This window comes from Patiria miniata, unplaced genomic scaffold, assembly GCF_015706575.1.
Source record: "Patiria miniata isolate m_02_andy unplaced genomic scaffold, ASM1570657v1 HiC_scaffold_5, whole genome shotgun sequence".
In the NCBI taxonomy this organism is placed as follows: domain Eukaryota; kingdom Metazoa; phylum Echinodermata; class Asteroidea; order Valvatida; family Asterinidae; genus Patiria; species Patiria miniata.
Window position 1 is genome coordinate 38059797 of NW_024037072.1, and position 22203 is coordinate 38081999.

The 22203-nt window shown below is 41.8% G+C and overlaps 1 protein-coding gene across 1 annotated transcript; it reads left to right on the forward strand.

The window, feature by feature from the left end:
* The first annotated feature begins 17966 nt into the window (after nucleotides 1-17966).
* LOC119741430 (transmembrane protein 151B-like) lies at nucleotides 17967-21871 on the forward strand. Its single transcript, XM_038217176.1, has 2 exons — nucleotides 17967-17984; nucleotides 18482-21871. Exons 1-2 carry the CDS (start codon nucleotides 17967-17969, stop codon nucleotides 20375-20377), a joined length of 1914 nt encoding a protein of 637 aa, XP_038073104.1. The 3' UTR covers nucleotides 20378-21871.
* The last annotated feature ends 332 nt before the right edge of the window (nucleotides 21872-22203 follow it).

Sequence of the window (22203 nt, forward strand, 5' to 3'; positions counted from 1 at the left end):
GAGAAAGAGAGACGGAAAAAATGGATTGATGTCATATATTCACCTGTTGTGTTTGATCTGAGGAGGAGAGCCTCGTCTTTTCGACTGGGTATCCTCAGGCAAGACTCGCGTGGTTTCCATTTTTGCAGTATCCCTTGGCCTCCTCTCACACTGTCATTTTGGTTGTACCTGCCGCCAGCGGTTGCAGATCGATCCATCACAACTATAACACACCGAAGAAGGAAGTTTACGGACAAGACAAATAGCCCACAGAGACTAAATGGAATTGACACGCTGAATATGTAATCTATATTATGCTGGGCTCGAGGTGGTATCCTCGAGGTCACCTCTCGTGTGTAGAGAGTTGACTTGATTAACCCACTTGCTGTGAAGTTTGATAGAATTAGTGTCCAACGGACAGCTCGACGCTGGAGGTCAAAGTCGAGAACCTTGTAACTCTTTGTTCTATTTAAGGTTTTAAATAATCTGATGATGTTCTCTTCTTTTACAAAGACGAATTCGCTTAAGCATTTTCTATTTAATTAAGGAAACTTATTTCGCTCTCTGAAAACATCTGACGTCATCATGTAAGTAAAGGAATATCAAGGGGATGGGTGGGTGGGTGTGTACAATCATTACATTCACTGTGTGGACTTCCGAACAAATTGGTCCACATGAACCAGGTAGCAGCAACGTTGTGTGGACTTGCCCACGTCCACATAGTGTTTCCCCCTCTGGAAAACAGGTTTAGAGACATTTTGGGTTAGGTTTATCTGTGGCAAAATGAAGAGAAACACTTAAGGGAATCATAGAAAAAATGGGTTGAAAGAGTTGACACAGTGTGAGTAAAATGAGGTTTTTTTTTAAAGGTTTTCCTTAACTACACGAAAACAAAGGAATGTCAACACTAGGTATGTGCGTGTGTGTTTATTAAGCGAACGTCTACCAATGTAGGCGCTCAACTTGCTTCACATGGTTATTATCTCTGCTAGTCAAGCTCAAGAAGCATTTTTCTTAAAGCCATCTCAGATTAAACTGAGAAGTATACAGCTGGATGTTTCTATTTCTGCATGGCTTATTTGGAATTAACACATCTCTACCCTCACGTATTCATTTTACTTCTAGCCGGAGAGAAGTAATAAATGGAAAAAGGGTGTTACCCAAGAAATTTTTTTGGCACCACAATGTCTCTGGTTGGACTCGAACCCACAATCTCCGGCCTTAAAAAACAAGATCTCGAGTTTGACACACTATACCACGGCGCGGTAAACGACCTCAATGGACACTCCTATTTGCGAGTAACATAATTTGATTTAAGCCAAGCAACGGCATCTTGACGCTAATACAAACCAATTAAACAAAAACAAACACCTCATGCAACGAAACAAACAAACAAAAATTCACAAAATAGTTTGACGCATCAAACCAATCGGAACGGCGCGCACCATGTAATAGGCCATATCAGGCAATATTACGCATTTTGGTATAGACCTCATTTTGATCTACGTAGGGCCGTTCCAAAGAAGTATTTCGCATTGAAATGAAAGATGTTCATTGCAAGCAGTAAAATATCACATGACTTTATATACATTTTAAACTATTTTGACTATTTTTGATGACCAATTACATGTTATACCGTATAATGTAAGCTTTTTGTTAGTGTTACCGCAAATTAGCCGCCATTAATCAGCCGCTAAATGTTGACGTAGGAATCCTGGCTTTTTTAAAACATGAAATCCTGCTGTACTCCTTGAAAACCATGGAGCTATAATAGCTCCATGTTGAAATTAATCCAGTGGCGCCGCCGTAAATTCAATTCCAGACTAAAACGTCTGATAAAAATCCACAAAATTTCCTGATTGTGATGTATCCCCCGACTAGATGACTGAGTTAATGCGCATAATGCAGCCATTACCTTCACTAATTTGTCGTCTATGCTTATTCCACCGTCTCGGTGATAATCTTTTGATGTATTGTGAAAGGTTCGGCTCGTAAATCAGAAAGAAACTAAGGAGAAAGCTCTAAAGGTGCCATCATTTCAACCGGCGTCTTATGAAATGACATGAAGTGTCGTATGGCGACGGGGCGAAGAACTTCTTATAACCTTTAAGAGTTGACAGTCCGGAAAATGTTGCCGTTTTTTGTTGAAAAAAAAGTGCCAACCACTCAATGGAAGAAGGCCTGTAGCTATAGTTGAACAACATAATTTACCACAGGCGTGAAATGAAGCCTGATGTATTACCTCAGAAGTATTGAATGCGGTACATGTTTTTTTTTCTTAAAACGGCACATTGCTGATTTTCGAGTTGGCCCTTTGGGATTAATGCCGAATACCCGTCGAAAAATGAATCATATTACTATTTTTGCTCTCTGAATGCGAGAAATTGTCTCAGTAGTACTGTTCTTACAATCGTAGGCAATGATTTTCTTGAACAAGAAATAGAATGAAAGTTGTCGAAAGAAATATACTTCACGTGACTATTTCGTGTTTCCAGACTTATTAAAAAAATATCTCAAGGCGCTTTACGTGTTCATTTGGCCAAGAGATGAGTTTATCTGCAGCAGTTTGTGATGGGGGGGGGGTTCTGTTATCGAACCTCGCAGGTCCCTATAAAAAATTATACTATTAAGGGAGGGAACGGTTATTGTAAAGTGTCTTGCCCAAGGACAAAAGCAATCAGGTCCTTTTATTATCATAGCTGTTTGGTTTAAAAGGCGTAACTGAGGATAATAACATAATTTTTTATTGGTAAAAACAGACAACCAGCATTTCGACATGACTATTTTTTTTAAACGGATTTCGAGGGCTCCAACCCTTTTGTGAATTACTGAAACATTGCTCGAGCGATATTATATTTCCCCCTCTAGTGTTGTAATGAATTTCTCGGGAAGTGAATATTTGTATTCCTCACGGAGAATACAATGCAACACGGTAGGGTGTGTGTATTGATGATGTGAAATGATACGATCCACTCCGGCGATATTTTCAAAGATATTAAAGTTCGCGGGGTCACTGCACTATTCCTCGTGGACGTGTTTTACAAATTAGGCAGCTGACGGAACTCAGCCTGCACATGATCAGAATGCGTGAATACGGAAAGTAAACTACTGTCCCGAGGCTATCATGGAAACACGAAGACATACTACATTTCTGAATCAACCATGAGAATATGATAATTCTTTACAAACAAGAAGGATCTTTATTTGACATTTAATTGAAGTCGCAGGTGAACCACCTGTTTGAATGAGACGGGACAATCAAATCCAGAAAAGTAACAAACTGTTTTTTATTATTTAAAAAAAAAAAGATTACGCAAGCCAATTAATTATAAAATTCAACTGCTGAGATGAAATGAAATTGGTTGTGTAATTTGTTTTCGAGCCATCAATCGACAGCTGATTCTTTCGAGAGTCAATTTCACTGGACACGAACCGACTCCCGTGTTCCTTCCACTGCGAAATTTGCCAAAGCGACGCCTCGAAAAAAAGACCACTGGGTAAAAGAGAATTGATCCTAGTGTATATGTGATGTAGATTAATGAGTAACTCAATATCCTTTAATTGGCTATTCTCGTGTGGCTAGTGATATTAACGACACGGTGCGTGCGTGTCTGCGAACCCAAGAGTGTCCCAAGTCCCAGTACTAGAAGTACCGCACCATTACAGTAATGAACACAGGCAGGCTGTCCAGCACAATTTTGAATTAAAAGCATCTTCTGGTGATGCAAGACAGCAAGAGCGCGAGACAGAGAGAGTTAGCAGAGAGCAAGTGAGAAGATTGTGAATGCAGTGACCGGAGTGAAATCTCCCTGGTACTCCAGAGAGTTCGTCGGCGGTGCGCTACGACTTGCCCCCGGCACTTGTTCGGTACCTCACCACGCCAATAATAAGAAAGAGCGCTAGCGCAAACCCTATGACGCACGCGTATAGATATGTAATTATCAGCGTGTTGATTTGCTCTTAAAAAGTGATTATTGATCGATGTAACTTCTTTGATAGAGAAAGAGAGAAGAAAAGGTTCTCGACGCAAGACGAGGGAGAACACTGAAGTGTAACTCTGTACGGAAAATTGATGTACATCGGCGAGGAATATGCTGTATCAGATGTCACTGTTAACTGCAATTTGCTTTAGTATCAGGAACACTTATTTTTGTGTGTGCCCAATATAGATTCGTATATTTTTACAGAAATTCCACCCTTCGTTTCTGATTCGTTCTAGATTTGAAATTGATTGTTTTCTAATGGATGAGCCAACAGCGCAGCGATCACTTTCTCTCACCCACGGGGAAACGCAGATTGACGCGGTTATTCCCGGCAGTGTTGTTTATTAATACTTAATAGCGGGCTTCTCAGGTGTCTGTTCCCCGTGATCGACTCAGGTGGACGGTCACCCGGGTATTGTCAACAAGTCATCAGTTACGGTCAGTTCTTGGCCGGTTCTCGCCTGGGTAGGTATAGTCTCCGCCCCTTTTTACCAACCAATTACATGTACATTGCATTTAGCCATATACAAATGCGTCAGTAGTAGGGTGCTCATCACTCAGAACTAATCCATTATTTCGAATGCGCAATTATTTTCACTCTGTCAGTTAGTGATGACGAGTTAAATAAAATAGAAAGTTGACGACATAAACGATTAGTACATTTTTTTTTAAATGAAGTCACAAAGGGTAGAATTTTAGAGCACGCGGAAAGGGAAATGTCCTATGAATTATCCGGTTGATGCGCATCACGATCCGACTGACACATCTCAAGCCGCTGCTCAGAACTGAATGGACGTCGAGTATCTGTTCCAATACAAAACGTACTAGTATGTCGTGCACGCACCTATGCGATTTCACTGACAAAGTACATGTATGTTGCGTAAGGATACATAGTCATCATCTTCGTAAAAGTTCGAGGCATATACTGATCCACTCGATGCCGTTTTGTTTCCGCACTGACACATAGCTGTGGGAAGACCCTTGTTTTCCTTCATTTGTTCTCTTTTTTCCATTGAAAGCTTAAACTCCATAACAATTTCCTTATGGGACAGATAGATTTGTAAAGACTGTCTTGTGTGGTCGATTGTCCCCATTGCTACTCTGTGTGCTTGCTGCACTGCACCATAAGTAACCATTGTGTACAAAGCGATGTCTACAACTCTACATGGAGATACAGATTTCGGGATGTGTGTGTGTACGTATGGATGCGGTGACATTATTGAGTTTGTCTTACATACGCAGTGTGGACTTCCGAACAAAAGACGTCCACATAATGTAGGTAGCACCGACGTTGTGTGGACTTACCCCACGTCCACACAGTGTTTCCCCATTTCTGGAAAACAGGTTTAGAGGCATTTTTGGGTTAGGTTTATCTGTAGCAGAATGAAGAGAAACACTAAAGGGAATCATAGAAAAAAAATTGGGTTGAAAGAGTTTTCACAGTTTGAGAAAAATGAGTTTTTTCACTGGTTTTTCTTAACTACACGAAAGCAATGGAAAGTCCACACTAGTCATGTGAAACAAGTATGGGTGTGTCTGTCGCAAGAACGGTGTTTGATTTTGTCTCTGGATCGGATATATTACAAAAGCACCAACTCCAAATTGACTTTGGTACTGAGTCTTCCGTTTATAATATAAATGGCTTCTGACTATATAAATGGATTCTGACTATTTAACTTTATAATGGTTGAAATGCACGCTCGCTGTCAATTCTAAGTGTCACATGCTGACAGTGCACTCTTCAATAATGCAAAAAACCCCAGTATATATCCACCTCGATGAAAAGAAATCACGTGACAAATCTGGACATAATTCATTGTAAGAATCTCCCCAGCCGAACAAGAATGTATTTCTATACTCTTCCAAATTATACCGCGTAATTTGATTATATTTCCAGCGATGGACCTTTGCAATAATAGTCCTTTCAAACTCGCGCTCGATAATTTCAATATTAGCGTGGGCTTCGTGCTTCGCGTTGGTGATTCTTAGCACGGCTTGTCAACTGCATGCAGTCACACACGGTCGGGCATTGCACCTCTGCCTGTAGGAGTGTAAAGTCTTGCTTTATGAAAGTCTCGCTGTAATATCATCCAGCAAAAAGCTATTTTATTAGTGACTCTTGTATGCTAATCACGTCTCTCCATGATTTGCGCTTTGTGTCGTGTTATGAAGCTATCTGAACCGGCCCACATTTTTGTCTTTTTGTTAATTTGCTACGAGCTTCGCATAATGGAGTTCGCTCAGTTTTTAAAATACTTTGTTATGTAACTCTTATTACTCTGTGTGTTATAAAAGGGCTGGGCTCCGGGCATGCGGTGTCTTTGTCCCTCAACGTGCCGTCGGGTTGCTCGGGCGCACGAAGCTGTATTCGAACAAGTTGTTAAATTGCTTGAGTTTTTTAATTAAAGATAGTTGGTTATGTTCTGCAAACCTGTCTTCAACTGTCTATCTGTTTGTGGTGTCGATCCCCTATGGGGTGTGGCGGACATGCCATACCGCGCTGCCACACGGCAATAACAGTTGTGCTGCAGAGGACGCCATTTGCCTGATGCTCTCTGAAATATGAAAATTTGACTCCCAGTATGAAATCAGGGCCCAATTCCATCGCTCTGCCTACTGTTCGCGAAAAAAACCTGCTTTCTGTAGCAGAAAATCCCGTGCTTACGGTAAGCATATTTCACGGGTTAGCAAAGAATTTTTGCTTTTGCGCATGCGTATACATACCGTAACTAAGGATGATGTGCTTACAGGCATGACAGAGTTAGCACAGAGTTGTTATGTTGGCGCGGTATTAGCACAAAACGCTGATCGTAAGCGCGGAATTCTGTAGTTAACAGAGCCATAAAATTGGGCCCTGCACTGCAAAAACTACAATGTTAAATTTACACCATTGGTATCTGTGGGTCATTCCATGTCAGACCAACGCACTTTTTTACCTCATGTCTTCCGATTTTGATAAAAATTGCTGTGCTTGTAGGTCCTAATGAGCAATGAATACACACCAATTCTTAGCCCGATCCGACCTATTATGTGGTCAGGGCAGAAGCCACAAAAAATGGCATTTTTAGAGTAAAATACCACCCTTTTGGTATAAATATGTCAAAACTATGGCAATTTTCATCGTATATATGTGAATTTGGTATTAAAATAATGAAGATTGCATGCTCAAATCACTTCTTTTGTCAAAATTAAATTTTGTGAAAAGTAGGTCACATGACCTTTAATATGCTATCGTGACCTTTGACCCAATTTTTGTAATAATGTATCATTCCGAAAATCAACGAAATAAAAATAACTTGCTAGAGCATGTCTTCCTCTATCAGAATCTACTAAAAATCAGTTGGGGTCTTCAAAATTTACAACTTTATGACTATTTTTGTACAGTTGGTAGGTTACAAATGAGTCAATTTATAGACTTTACATAAGAAATACACCAACACAACTTACTATTCTGTTTCTTAAGTTACTAAAATTAATCTAGATTTTTATGTATAAAGTACAAAGCCAAGAAAAACAAAATTCTACCTTCTGATTCCAAAGAAACTGTTTAATCAGAATATCTGGACTCGGAAGTGTGCTAACCACTAACAGTAACCAGGCCTTCGCCCAGTACAGCGGACTCACGTCCAGGTGAAATTCATCTCAAAGGAACAAAATGCCAAGTCTGTGAGAGTCATTAAAGTTCAAAAAGCACAGTGATGAATGAGTAAAGGTAACTTTGATTGTATATTAAGTATTAGCTTCAAGAAAACTTGAATCCTACACCCTGATTAGTCCATCTATAGCAACAACTGTGTGATTTTATATAATATTGCACAGCTATATTGCACGTGTGCATATGTTGTGTTATTTCCTGCTGAACGGACCAACGTACATCTTCACCGCGTGTACGCATTTGATATCAAGTTTGCTTGAAGATAAATTGGTTATAAATCCCACTTGCGCTCGTGGAACACGGAATTATGTAGTGCATCGAGTGGCATATGGGTCACGGCAGCATTGCATTATTTCATATTCCAAGCGCGCTCGTGGGATAACTAATTATCAGTGGCACCCAGGAGGGGGGGGGGGGGGGCTTGAACCCACCCCCAACATTGCCAATTTGTTTGTTTGATTTTAGGCTAGTTTTTGTTGGTCCAACCTTTTACAGAAATTTGAACAAAAGAACGATTGATGACCCCCCGCCCCTCCCCCCCACCACCAAAAGCCAAATCCTGGGTGTGCCACTGCTGATAATTTACACTATGAGTCTGGTTAGACCTCATCAGCCCTCAGAATGAGAAATTCACAAACCAAGATATATTTTAGTAACTTTAGAAACAGAATAGTAAGTTGTGTTGGTGTATTTCTTATGTAAAGTCTATAAATTGACTCATTTGTAACCTACCAACTGCACAAAAATAGTCATAAAGTTGTAAATTTGGAAGACCCCAACTGATTTTTAGTAGATTCTGATAGAGGAAGACATGCTCTAGCAAGTTATTTTTATTTCGTTGATTTTCGGAATGATACATTATTACAAAAAATGGGTCAAAGGTCACGATAGCATATTAAAGGTCATGTGACCTACTTTTCACAAAATTTAATTTTGACAAAAGAAGTGCTTTGAGTATGCAATCCTCATTATTTTAATACCAAATTCACATATATGCGATGAAAATTGCCATAGTTTTGACATATTTTTACCAAAAGGGTGGCATTTTACTCTAAAAATGCCAATTTTTTGTGGCTTCTGCACTGACCATATAATAGGTCGGATCGGGCTAAGAATTGGTGTGTATTCATTGCTCATTAGGACCTACAAGCACAGCAATTTTTATCAAAATCTGAAGACATGAGGTACAAAAGTGCGTTGGTCTGACATGGAATGACCCCTATATAGGACCATCTGGTGTTAAATTTTACTGGTGTTGTCCTATATAGATACCGAATGGTGTTAAATTAACACTACAGTTTTTGCAGTGTGGGTACTATGGCAGATAGGTGACGGGATTGTGCCTTTGATGATACAAGCATTGAATTTGGCACACAGTCAGGTCAAAGTATGCCATGAGAAAGACATTTCATAGATTTGTCCTTTAAAAAAATATAGGTAACAAGCAATGGCTGCCATTTTGAAATGTTTTTAAATTGCTTGTTATTCTACTTATATTTTAAGGACAAATCTGAGATGGCCCAGAGCCAAATATCTTTCTCATGACATACTCTGAATGTGTGCCAAATTCAATGCTTGTATCATCAAAGGCACAATCCCCCAAATATTTCCCCTAACTCAAATCCTCGCACGTGACCTGTCACTCTCCAGATTATCTTCACTTACGAACTCGCCATCCTACAACCAATGAGTCCGTTTTTCACAAAGTGACAAAATGTCATACTACACCGGGTCAGGTTCGATCCAGATCCAGGTCTGAGTTGACTAGACTTTTCCGGGTCAAAACATCACTTCTCTTAGTATCTTTTGCCCCCGGGGCCATTTGACTCGGAAGTGTCATTTTGACACGACAAATTGACAAATTTTGACCCAGAGGAGCGTCAGGTAAAAGTCTGACGCGGATTCAGCGTCGATTTTGACCCGGAACTGTTTGAAACAGTGCCAATGTACTTTGTTATAAACACACAGTAATTCCCTCAGTGCTTTGAATCGTTATTTTTTTCTTTGAGTGTTTGGCACGCTGAGTAAATGTAGCGTGTTATTTAAGAGCCAGACAGTTTCATTTTCAAGAGCCAACCAGCCTATGAGTCACTTCTTAAGAGCAGGACAATTGCTGAAAACTGAATACAAGCTCGTCTTGCACATTTCTCCGCGAGTAAAAGAACATGTGCATGTTGGATGCGTTCAAGTGATGTGAGCCGGCTCCGCTCGGGTGTCTGTCTTTCCTTGCCTCTTCTCCCATCTCGTGTTATTTGCATCTTGCGCTTCCAAACATCGCTATATACCTCCTCGCGAAGTACTTGAGCCCGGCCGATTCAGTGTCCGTGGCCAAGTCTTCGGAGCGTGGATGGCGCCATCTTGTCCGCTGGCAATGGCCAAGGGCCGCATCGAGGAAACTTACGCGAGTCGAAAGATGATGATGAGCAAAAATTATCTGCACATGTATTCCGTGTTTGTTCAATTTGGGAAGGATTATGCCAAATCGTGCATATATCATGTAGCCAGAACGGTTTCATGGCGTATTGCTTGCTCGTTTTGTCGTTTATGTTGTTTTTAAGTGTGTGTTTTTTCCCTTCATTTTGAGCAGTTTTCCCTGTCTCGTCTCGAACTATATTAATCCCCACATAATAGTAAAGATAAATCATGAAATTGTGGATTAAGTACTGAAAATATCAAAAGCGTGGATGGTGAATATAGGTAGTGGCTAATCTGTGTCAAAGACTGGGATGATATCAATTTAGTTTTTGCAAAAAGAAAACTGCAATATATTTCCGCCCTTAAAATATGTTGATGAGCAATTGCAAGCGTACAAAGAGCGTCAGTATTCCAAATTGACACTGCATGTCAATGAAAATGTCAAGAGACTCTTTTTCGCCCGTAGAAACGTTTCTGCATGGAAAATAAGGGGGGGGGGGGGAGTTCGCTGTATAGAAATGTTTCAGCATGACAAATGAGGGAGGGGGGTCGCTATCTCATTATCTATTCCCTCCCTCTCCCTGCCAAGGTTGGAGAATAAATCCCCCCACCCTAGGGCACTATAAAGCACTATTTTGAGCCGATTTTACATTTGTCCTGTACTTAACATAAGGCACTGCACTGTAGCCCCACTCGTTGTTTGTCACTTTCTGCAATAAAAAATACTGTCAATGCCCCTAGCTGAATTCGAAAATCAAGGCAATATTGCATCAAACTTTCCCCTTCGCTTCGAGTCATGTAATTGTACCCATGTTGAGTTGCAAGATCGGAATAATTTCTTTCATAACAGCTTTAATTCAGAATGTACATTCTGATTGACTGGCTTTTATCAGGTGAATTGTGATTGAGCTTGAAGTTTCCCCCAAACGTGGATTACTTTAAATGTATATTTCATTCCCGGCGGAAGTAAACGAGCGGGGAGTTCATCTGCAACCTCGCCTCACAGAACCCAATACACCTGGTTCGCCCCAAGAGGGGCCTCTGGGAACGAGAACACCGCGGACTGATATATGTGCATGTAATGCAGCATATAGCGGCCCCGATGATGTATCATTCCGCATGGCCGTGCTGCGTATTATAGACTCCACATGGTTACCAAGATCCGTTGTAATTAGTTCCCCGAGGCACTACCGGGGAAACTAGCCCTCTTACAGGGGAAGAAATCTCATCTGTCGTCGGCGCAGACAGGCAGTGTTTCACCGCTCTCTCCGGCATCGTGCATCAAGAGACAGTGTCCTTGTCAGCAACTTACCAAACCGTTCGACAGGAACACCCGACAGCAACCTCGCACAAAAACGATCTTTTACTTTCCTTTCAAACACTTCCCCCGTCAACTCGAGACGAAGCTGGCAAGTTCCCACTCCGACCCTCGCGCAATTCCTGCAGCAGTAATTGTCCTTCTGTTCATCAGCCACACGATAATCAATTGCCTTTTTTTCTCTCTTGTAGTAAACTCTCTTTCTCCCCACAGTGTCGCGAATCACTCATCTTTTTGACGGTCGCATCCGTCAGATATCGAGAGGCTGGCACGGCCCGAGGCCGGGACCGAGGCCGTACAGTGGTCGACGGTATATCTCAAGAACCAGCGCATGAGCGGCTTTGGGATTCTGTAATTTGTTTAATCAAGTAATGCTGGATCGGATCTGCTGATTATTCCACAGTAGCTGCCAATAATTTGACTTCACTAGCAATTTCTCAAACCGTCGATATATCCATTTACGTTACGGTCAAGGAATTATACTTGACCGTAGAGAAAAAAAAATCTTTCTTATTTCAATGCCCAAGAACCATGAAACTGTTGTATGTAGTCCAATCGCCAAACACCAGACAGCAACATATCTTGGGAAAACTTCAGGTACGTTATTTTCTAAATCATCACATTTGTACAGCGCGAACATAAATATTCAGTCGAAGAAATTTACCATTCTCTGTCATTATCACGGCCAAAAACGTTGTTTTTCGACTTACGGCAACATGTGCATATTTTACACACCACAAAATTATACATGCACGCATATTAAACAAAATATCAAACAAGTCAAATTGGTCAAACAATACGCCTTTAAAACTAATCAAGTACCTGCTTTTTACATAATCATTCACGTCGCACTAAAGGAAAACACAAGGATCCCTCATTTTGACAGCAATTCAGAGAAACCTATACGAAGCTTGGTACATGTACTTTCAATAATTGCTTCGCTGTAGTTCAAGCTCCTTGTAGGGGCATAATTATGGAAGGCAATGCACTTAGGCAGATGGGTAAGTATTCACCGCTAGAGGGGGCACTTGGCACTAGCAACTCGAATGAATTTGATAAATACCTGCCAGCATTGTGTATAATGTGTACAGTGTGGGTAATGTGTCGATGTAGCTGGCTAGCAGGCGTTTCGGGAGGTAGTGTTGCAACACGAACTGATATCATATCATTTCATCTTCGGAGGCGGCTTTTGGCGCCGTTTTGTCCCATCCGAAGTTGAAAATCTAATGATGTTGAATTTGTTGAAGGAGATCAGCGATAATATATACAGCTATCTTGTCGCGAGTGTGATGGAGCCTTGTTAAGCTCCTCCTCGTGGCGGTGTGGCTGCAATGCCTCATGAAGAAATACTGTTGAAACTAAAATTAAACATCTGTTACGTATTTTGGCACACCCTGCTTAAATCAACCGGGCAATTCCGCGAAGAATTTTTGAAGGATTTTGTGAAGAATTTTGTGAAGTCCGCAATAGTAAGCAGTTGGTCTTTGCTCTTTGGTTTGGGTTCTTCAATTGAAACGTGAAGTGTCATCCATAGGCCCTGTGCACAGTTGGGTTGAAAGGCAGTTCACTGACAAACGTTAGCCACTTTGTGGATTATTTAAAATGCGTATAATACTTAACGGCGCCACTGAGTCCTTGTTTTGCAAGTGCAACTGCGCTTTTGTCGAGATGACAATTCCGTGCATGGAGCTATTATTATTCATCGATGAAAAAAGGCAAAATCCCACAGAACAAAACAAACTATTCAGTTTCGCAGAGGACAAAAGCAGAACTAAAGCAATCATCGCATCATGCAGTATTGGATCTGGAATCGGGTAGTCATTCGAATCCGGGTAACGGATGTTGAGAATCGTTTTACATGTATTGCTTTTACAAAATATCGCAAAATTAACGACATGCTGTCAAGGGCGGATCCAGAACACAATTTTTCGGGGGTCCCCCAAAAAATTTGGTCCCCCAAAAAATGGGTTAAAAAAATTACGGCGTGGGGTTCGGGGCCCGCTTAAGGGCCCCGAATTTTTTTTGGATTCTAGATGCTCTGTGGTGCGATCTGAGGCAATTTCTGACCACTTTAACCATGGAGCTATTATAGCTCCATGCTTTAACCAATGTTTTTTTGGAGGAAAAGATGGTGGTGTACTCATTGCCTGCCTTTATTGCGATGTCACATAAACAAAAAAAAATTGGTTTCGTTTTTTTTTGGGGGGGGGGATGGCCCCCTTTGCCCCCCCCCCCCGGATCCGCCCTTGCATGCTGTAGTTCAGTATATATATTTGCACAGCTTTTATATTTTCATGTATTTTACCTAGATTTATAAGGATTATGACTGTTATTGTGTTATATTTTTGTTGCTTTGAATTATTAATCATAATCGATGGAAACAAAGCCCTATGGGGAAAATACTACTCCGCACTATAACTAAATTCAAACAAATAGGTATAAGCACAAATGACTGTCGAGCGTTGCATTCCTTTTCTTGATGCTTTCTCGAATGACAATAAGTGTAGCCTATATAGATCTACTTTCTTTATTTATGTCTTTGTAAATGTTTGTAATTCAGTCATGAGAAAAATTGCAACAGCTAACAATAATTATTAAGGCTGTTGAAAAAAATCCAGGTTTTGACATTTGCAAAGGAGCTCCCCCGGATAGAGCAGTCGTTCAAACTGCAAGCGGCTGTTGTGTTAATTTGGAGGGGAGACAAACGCAGCAGTTTAGGGTGGAGATCCCGCGAGATTGCCTGCCGCACTCCGGAGTAAATATTATGATAAATTGACAAATAACAGAAGAACTGCACATGCTGGAGCCATTTTGTAATCAGCCCTCAGTCTATATGCACACTGCACAGGCCGCGTGGTTATTACAAAGGGCGCCTTAGGCACTGGTGACGTCATCATGACTCAGAACAGACAGCTGACAATAGTAATGAGGTGCCCGATCGATACCAGGCGCATTCCTTGTGGTTTTATTTCATGTGCACTGAACTTGAAGTCAAATTTGTTTTCCTAGAAATGGACGGTAAATTTTAAAGATCATAGGATCATTTGCGTTTCAGTGCTCAAAATCTTAAGTAGGGTGCACGGCAGCTAAACCTGTTGAGGTTTCAGCTCAGTGGATGCTAAACATCTTGAGAAAACGGGGAACCTATAAAGCATGATTTTTTGGTGTTGTATTTAAGTGGACCCCGTTGCTAGCTATAGCTCTTCCAATCCAAAAGATGCTGTTTAATCGGGACATAATTCTCATTCAGCCAGTTTGTGTTTATGATGTTGAGATCCAAGTGGATGGGTACTTCTCGCAGTATTTAATGGATATTTTCAAATTAATTCTAAAAACTGTGTGCCCACGGGCATCTTTTTTTTAAAACCACCAGTAACTATTGTTTTCCGTGGTACAAGTCATATATCTTCACTTTGAGCAAAGTTTTTCTCATTAAATCTAAGTCTCAATTCCTGGTATTTTTCAAAGTTTCTGCCTACCTTTAAATTTTGCCTGCAACCAAGGACAAAGACGTAACCACAAACAGGTTTAAGAAATTTAAAATCAGTCTTATTTGTCAGTACAACTTTCTGCACAACGCGGTACGTCCATAGTGAAGTGGTGGTTTTTTGAATGATCGAATCTTGCCGAGAACTCAAGGGTTTTAAACTAGTTCAACCGAAAACATGTCGGTGGCTTTGTCGCCGATAATGGACCTCGCCTTCGGCTTGATCCATTATCGGCACGGAATCTGACAGGGGTGTGACGGCCTGGCGTGTTTACCACGCGTGCAATGTAACGGTATGCAGTATACATGTACATTGTGTTTCTGTTTAACCGCGTTGTGCCACTTTAACTCACAATTTTTAAATGGTTTGGTCATGGTCAGTTCGATCAGTCCGAAAAAAATACTCTGTGATTTTGTTGGTGCATGTTTAATTGTGTTCGTGGTGATGCAGACACCACTTTGTGATAGTTCACCTATATTATTTTGAGGGAAATTCTGTTTAAAAAATTTTCATCAAGTTTTGTATCATAATGAGATGGTGAATTTATCTCAGCTTTCCTTCCAGTTAAATCCTGTTTTGACTATGACATGGATTGGTTTTGCTCCAATAATTTCAAAACAGCTGCAAAAACTACCTTCAAGATGAGTAATCACACTATACGGTAAAGCAGATTATACCGAGACTTAACGGGGCTTTACGGTCTCGGGAATGCGCCCAGTTGGGCTACAAAAACGCGTTTTAAACGCAATGATATTAAATGGAAAGAGCATTTTATAACTGGAATATAAACCTCCACACAACCATCCTTTAAAAACAGGGCGTTTTTGTGTTATTCTTGCGAGAACGAATTTCGGGGTATTTTGTCTCCGAAAATGGTCGCTTTCTGCGGACGTGTAAGAAACAACATTTGTGTATTGGCGCTGCGTATAATTTATGTGACACACACCGTGTTTCGTACATTGAATGAAAACAACAGAAATACGTGTGTGTTCTCCATCGCGTCCGATGTAAACAATCGGTTTAGGTTGACATTAGGTTAGTCTCCTTCAACTAGACCTTCAAAATAGTGTAAGAAAACAATCTAAAACATGGAATTTACGGGGATTTCTGGCCGTAATTCCCCTTTAAGCACGACTTTCGTCGTAGGAGCAAACCCCTCTTCCTATCCTCCTATCCGTGACGAATTCCCAGGAATGAGGATGAAACCTTATATAAGGATTAGGCAGGATTTGCTATATTGGTGTACAGCGGGATGAGCCGGATAAGCCTTTTCATATCAGAGGATTCATCTCCACTCACAGTCGCGTCAGCTGGCACAGCGACTGATTGAAACAAATGAAAGGTCTTGATGGTTGAGTTGCCCAATGGAACATTTGGGCGTTGGATAACATTACCGTTCAAAGAAAATTGTTGAGATGTACATTATTTGATCCATATTTTATGGCAATTGCAACTGTTTAGGTTTAAAATAACGAAAAATGGCTGTGGGTTATGAATTAGGGTAATTTTGGTTGGACGCCTTGGATTTAAGTCATAGTTAGTATTGCCCTTACTTGGAAATGCTTATTATTTTGACCAATGCTCTTTTACCAATGCAAACATAGATCTTATAATTTCCAGTGCCTTGAGTACCTAATTGTTAGTAGATACGTGCGCTGTATAAGACTCCGGTATCAATCTACTGTATTTTCGTTTGCAATCTGAGAATGTACTGAATGCTGAATAGCAGATTGCCATCAAGTTTTCTTCGTCGGGACAATTTTGTTTTGACCGTCAAGAACGCACGAAACAGCTTTAAACAAACCTGTTTACACATTTTATAAACATGAACCCAGCCCCCGCAACCCGTGCGCTCGCTCCGGTCGCTCCATCAGAGAAGGAAACCCACAAATCCATCTGAATCTCGGATTCTTCATTTTGATCCAGCGGAACTCTGACTATACACAAAGTCTCCGTCGTTTTTTTCTAGATCCCTGCACATAAATAAGACGTGCGGTTCCCCCGCCCGATCAATCAACGCGCATTCATTTGTTAACCATCGCGACACAGCATAGCAGAGACGCTCGTAGCAGAGGCGACGGGTCGCGGCATCGTAATGACAATAAAACGGGTATCAATCAACTGGTGGAAATCTGCGGTGCCCCGCTCTCTCGTCTTACTGCTTGCAATCACGCTAAATTGCCCGGCCGTTAAGTAGAAATATTCTCGCGCGTTTCTTCTTTCTTTCGTTTCTCCTCCCGATCTTCGGTTACACGGGGGAGAATCAAACAGAACATTAATTTGTGGATGAGTGGGCTGGAGATTGCGAGAAACCCGTGAAACGTGAGATCGGTGCGATTTGGAATATATTTTTGACGAGTTCCATCTTCGGCATGTTTCGCTTTTATATCGAATGTGTATCTCGTTAACTTTGGGTTTAGCCGAGAAAATTGAAAAGTTGTATTTCTTGCACTAAATATTTTGAGTTTCTTCATGTAGTAGATCCAGGCTTTTGTCTGGAATTTGGCAACACTGTAATCTTCTTGCCGGCAATCTGTAAGGGACAACACTGTTTGTACTGTTTGAATCTATAAAGTATAAGCATGCAAAAACCTGGTTGTGAATCGTTCTTTAGAAAAAGCCCCCTTTTTCAAGTTTTACCTGTGCAAATAAGATTAGCCTTTACAGGTGAATTCCCTGCACGTAAATGCTGGAAATGGCTTGGGGGCAAGTGCATGTTTAGACAGAGACAAAGTGACAGTCTCTCATGAAATTAGCAACGGCGATTGTGTGGCAGCAACACTACCCCGCCACACACCCGGCACTCTCTATGTAAATAAGCAACTCCGCTGAGCATGCGCACGGTAGAGCCAGCCAATTTGGAAGTCCCCGCAATGAACCAGCTGCTTCTCGCGCGTCGCACCGGTCGCCCCCAAAACGAAATTAAAGCTTGCTTTTGTCAAAATAATAGCGTTAATATCGACAGGCCTGCACGGTAAGTGTCCACGTCATGTTCGGCCCTCGATCATGCTAATGAGATGAAACTGGCTCAGGGTACTTTACACAAGCTTTTAATATTTCTCGCTTTCTGGTCGTAATCCTGACGTGACATGTGTTGGCGGTATTTCTGTTTTCATCCTCTTCCGAAGATGGTTTACGGAGATTGGGTAAAGAGGATTTGGCAGGTCTGCCTGCGTGCGTTGCCAGTGGAGAATTAGACACATCTCCACTGACAGCTCACCTGTACCACTCTACAATAAGATAGCGGCGGCTTTGTCTAGCCAGACCGAGCGGAGGAGCGATGGCGAACGAAAGCGAACAACAGCCCTCTCTGACTAGCGAGTTGAACACATTGCGAACGGACATAAACAATCTTATTTCTTCCATCGCTTTGTTGACTCGACAAATTTCACAGGTTGGACGATGTTTTTGCAGTATTATTTGAGGAGTTCTGTTTTTGGTCATTTTCGTAGGAAAATGTAAACAAAACTCGTATAGTGTTAAAACTCGTAACAGCGTTAAAATGTTTTTTTTTTCTCTTTCATTTTCCTTTTTTTCTAATTCTGCTGCGTCTACGGATGAGGAAGTACAAAGCCCTCAAGCAAGCTTCAATCAATCTTGTTTGATTGTTTCTTGACAATTTCTCCCTTTCTTGTCTTTACAGCAACGACCCATCCAGCGGTCCTTTTGTACGACGCTTCGAGACGAGACCCACTGGAAATGCCTGATTCTCTCCATGCTGATGTACGGCAGCCTGACGGTCATTCTCTGGTGTGAATTGACCACTGTGGAAGTGATAGCCTATACCTACCGTGGCAGCCCAGTCCCTATGCAAGACAGCCCGTGCGAGGATGGCTACATGTACATCCCCGTTGCCTTCTTGGTTCTGCTCTATCTTGTCTACCTCCTGGAGTGCTGGTACAGCGAGATACGTATCGAGATCTACTACAAGGAAGACACCCGGACGGTGTACGACCGAGTCCGCAGGATACGGGAGTCTTACCCTGTGGTGTGGTGGAGGGCGATTTCGTACCACTACAACAGACACACCCGACAGGTTACCCGATATCGTCACGGGGATACCTACACCACCACCCAGGAATACTTCGAGAGGATCAACACGCATTCCGCGGCCAGTGCGTTTGATTTCACCGAGTGCGGCGTCAAGGATGTCTCCAAGCATCTCATGGACCTGGAGGAGTTCCCCATCACCCGAGTCAGCTTCAGCAAGAACTTCATGTTCCTGAATGAGGAGTCTGAGTACGACTACCTGTCGCAGAGGGCGCGGTTCTTCGGGGAGAGCGACGGCCGAGACGAGAACATGGAGACCCGAGAGGGTCTGACACTGACGGACGTTGAGTTCACCGACGACATGATATCCTATGCCTACTCATCAGATAAGCTTCCTTGGTATTTTTCCATGTCCGTCTTTTGGGCCATGTCTTTCATTCTGCTCTCCTGGCCGTACAGGCTCCTAGTGTCTTACAAAACAGCCGTGGTGGACTACCAGATTGAGAAGCTGTTTGGGACCAACTACTCCAACGGCATGCTGTCCATGGAACACTGGAACGGAGAGACTATGCATCTAACACGGGTAAACAACGTTGGAAGCAGCAACAGCTTAGAGTCTATGATACGAGGCAATCGTCATGTCGTACCTAGCTACTCAGAGGCGGTACTCATGGACCTGGCTAATGGGAACATGCCCAGGGCGGGTCAGACTCCAAATGGTACGACACCCTTGGCAGCTTCGAGAACGAGGAGCGTCGCTGGAAGCGATGGTTTCCTAGCCAACGGAGTGAATGGTAGAGTTAACAATACCAGTGGATCAAGGAGGGGTAATGTCCGACGACTGTTTTCGTTCACCAATGCTAAGAGATCGGCCACGGCACCTCTTCACGGCAGTGGTGTTCTAAACGGTCGTTGCAGCCCCTCGCGTCGTGCCATTGGCGCCTCGGCTCACTTCTTGATAACTAAAGACCGCTTGAAAGGGACACCAAACAGCCGTGGTTCCCCAATAAGCATCCAGCTCACACCCACCATCAATGGATTTGGTGGTATACACCTAAACGGGACGATCATAACGCCCAAAACGCCCATCCCGGGCCGCGTGAAAGCCGAGCAAGTGAGCAGAACCGCCAACGGAACCAACTTGTCCCCCGGACAAGAGACCATCATGGCCGGTAAAGCCGGCAAAACTTCTTCCACTGAAATCCAGACTCGCAAGACGAAGAAACGACCGACCTCTTTGCCGCTGTGTTTAAGCAACACGGATACCACAACTGAAAGCCGTGCCAATCAGCCGTGCATACCATCTTGGGTTGTTGTGGACGGTCAGCATGGAGTACGGACCGTCATTCAACAACCTGAGAGCACTCAGGCAACCGAGCGGAACCGGCCAGAAGCCCGTCAGCAAGCTGCGGTGCCTGAGGAACCACCTCCAGCATACGAAGTGGCATTGGAGATGGAGGTACCGCAACCAGGCGAAAGTCATCAACGGGCGACAGAGCCGGAGAACCAGGCACAGCAGTCCAGCGTCAACATGGAGACTTCACTCTGACAAACTTGGATTATTTCGGCCTATTGATAAACTATTCAAGCAAAACACGTTTATTTTGGACGTTCTGAATGTGCTTCCTTTGAAACAAAAATTGAAATCTCTTTGGACAATATTACGACGCATTATCTCTTTTTTTCTGTGAATTAACAAAGCAGACATCCTACTACGCAACTTGAATATGATCGCATTATGTGAATTTACGGAACTACGGAGGAACCATGTCATATCGAAGACGCTTCTCCCGAGGGCCCATATCATTGTGATCATTGCTAAGGGAATGCACATATTAACAAGGTTATCATTCAAGATATACTGTCATGTGTCAAACTCTGAGATGTTGATGAAGTGTCCGTCTGCTCGATACAAACACAATGACAGAGCAGCATTGTCAAGAACGTTTTTAGTCTAAATATCAATTTTATTACGTAGACGAAAATGCTGAGCGCCAAAAATACTGGAAACAGAAAGTAAGGAAAACATTCTAAACGTTGATAATGATAAAAACTGAACAATTCTTGCTCATGCTCATTAATACAATATCCATTTATACAAAATCGGCACTGGTTTCACTATGTCAAAAACCTGTTTGGAAGTATTCTGTCAGTGATAGCTTCTGTAAATACATTTCACACCAAAAGAGCGTTATATAACAAATACGAATCTGAACAATCTAACTTTTATACGTGTTGAATTTTAATTTCATCGGAGTATGAATGTAGCCACTCACCGTACGCTAAACACATTCAATATAACACCAAGTTGATATATATCGTGTATAGCACAGACTTTAATATAATTGTCAAAATGTATTTCTAACAAAATCATCCAATTTGTAAAAAAAAAAAACAAGTTACCGTAGTCTTTCGTACTTAAAACAAAATGCACGTTTAGTACTGTTGCGACATTGAATTATAAAGTTGCTCTATTCCCGTGCTCTTCGACTTATTCGATGCTTTCTTCCTAACGAATTTTCAATTTTGTATGTTTTATTTAAACAGAAAACGCAATCTTTTTTTTCTAAATAAGATGTTACTTTGCATGGTGGTAGTGTAAGCTAGTGAGCGTAACACCATGTGGAAGAATCACTGATGAGAAGATGTGTTTTTTTTGTCTCCTGAAGACGATCAGAGAATACTGATCGGACCGTCGCGTTTCACAACCAACCGGTTCTTGTCAGAACCACACATCTGTTCAAAACAGATTCTTCCACATGGTCTTACTGCAAACCCTCACCCGGTTACTGTTTTTCTATTTTGGAGGTTTTCAACCCTTTGAAAATACGTTTTTTAAAGGTTCTTTTGCGCCAAAACCTGACTAAATCAACGAGAGCGGATTTGTTGTAGTGGGGCAGATAGGGGAAATATTTGGGGGAATTGTGCCTTTGATGATACAAGCATGGCATTAGGCACGCAGTCAGAGTATGGCTTAAGAAAGATATCTGGTTATATAGGGCCATCACAGATTTGTCCTTTGGAAAAAAATATGGGTAGAGTAACAAGCAATTTTCAAAATTTCAAAATGGCTGCCATCGCTACCTATATTTTTTTCGAAGGATAAATCTATACGATGGCCCTAGAGCCAGATATCTTTCACTCTGACTGTGTGCCAAATGCCATGCTTGTATCATCAAAGGCACAATCCCATCACCTATCTGCCGTACTATTGGTTCGATGTCTCATTCTAAATATCTTTTGTATTTTGCTAAAAAAAAAAAGCAATTTAAAATGAAAATCTATTTTTTTTCGGCTGAAACTCGAAAATAGCACGAGGAGAGCAACTTGCCGGTAAATGTCCCATTGTACAAAGTAAAAATTAAACCCCAGCCA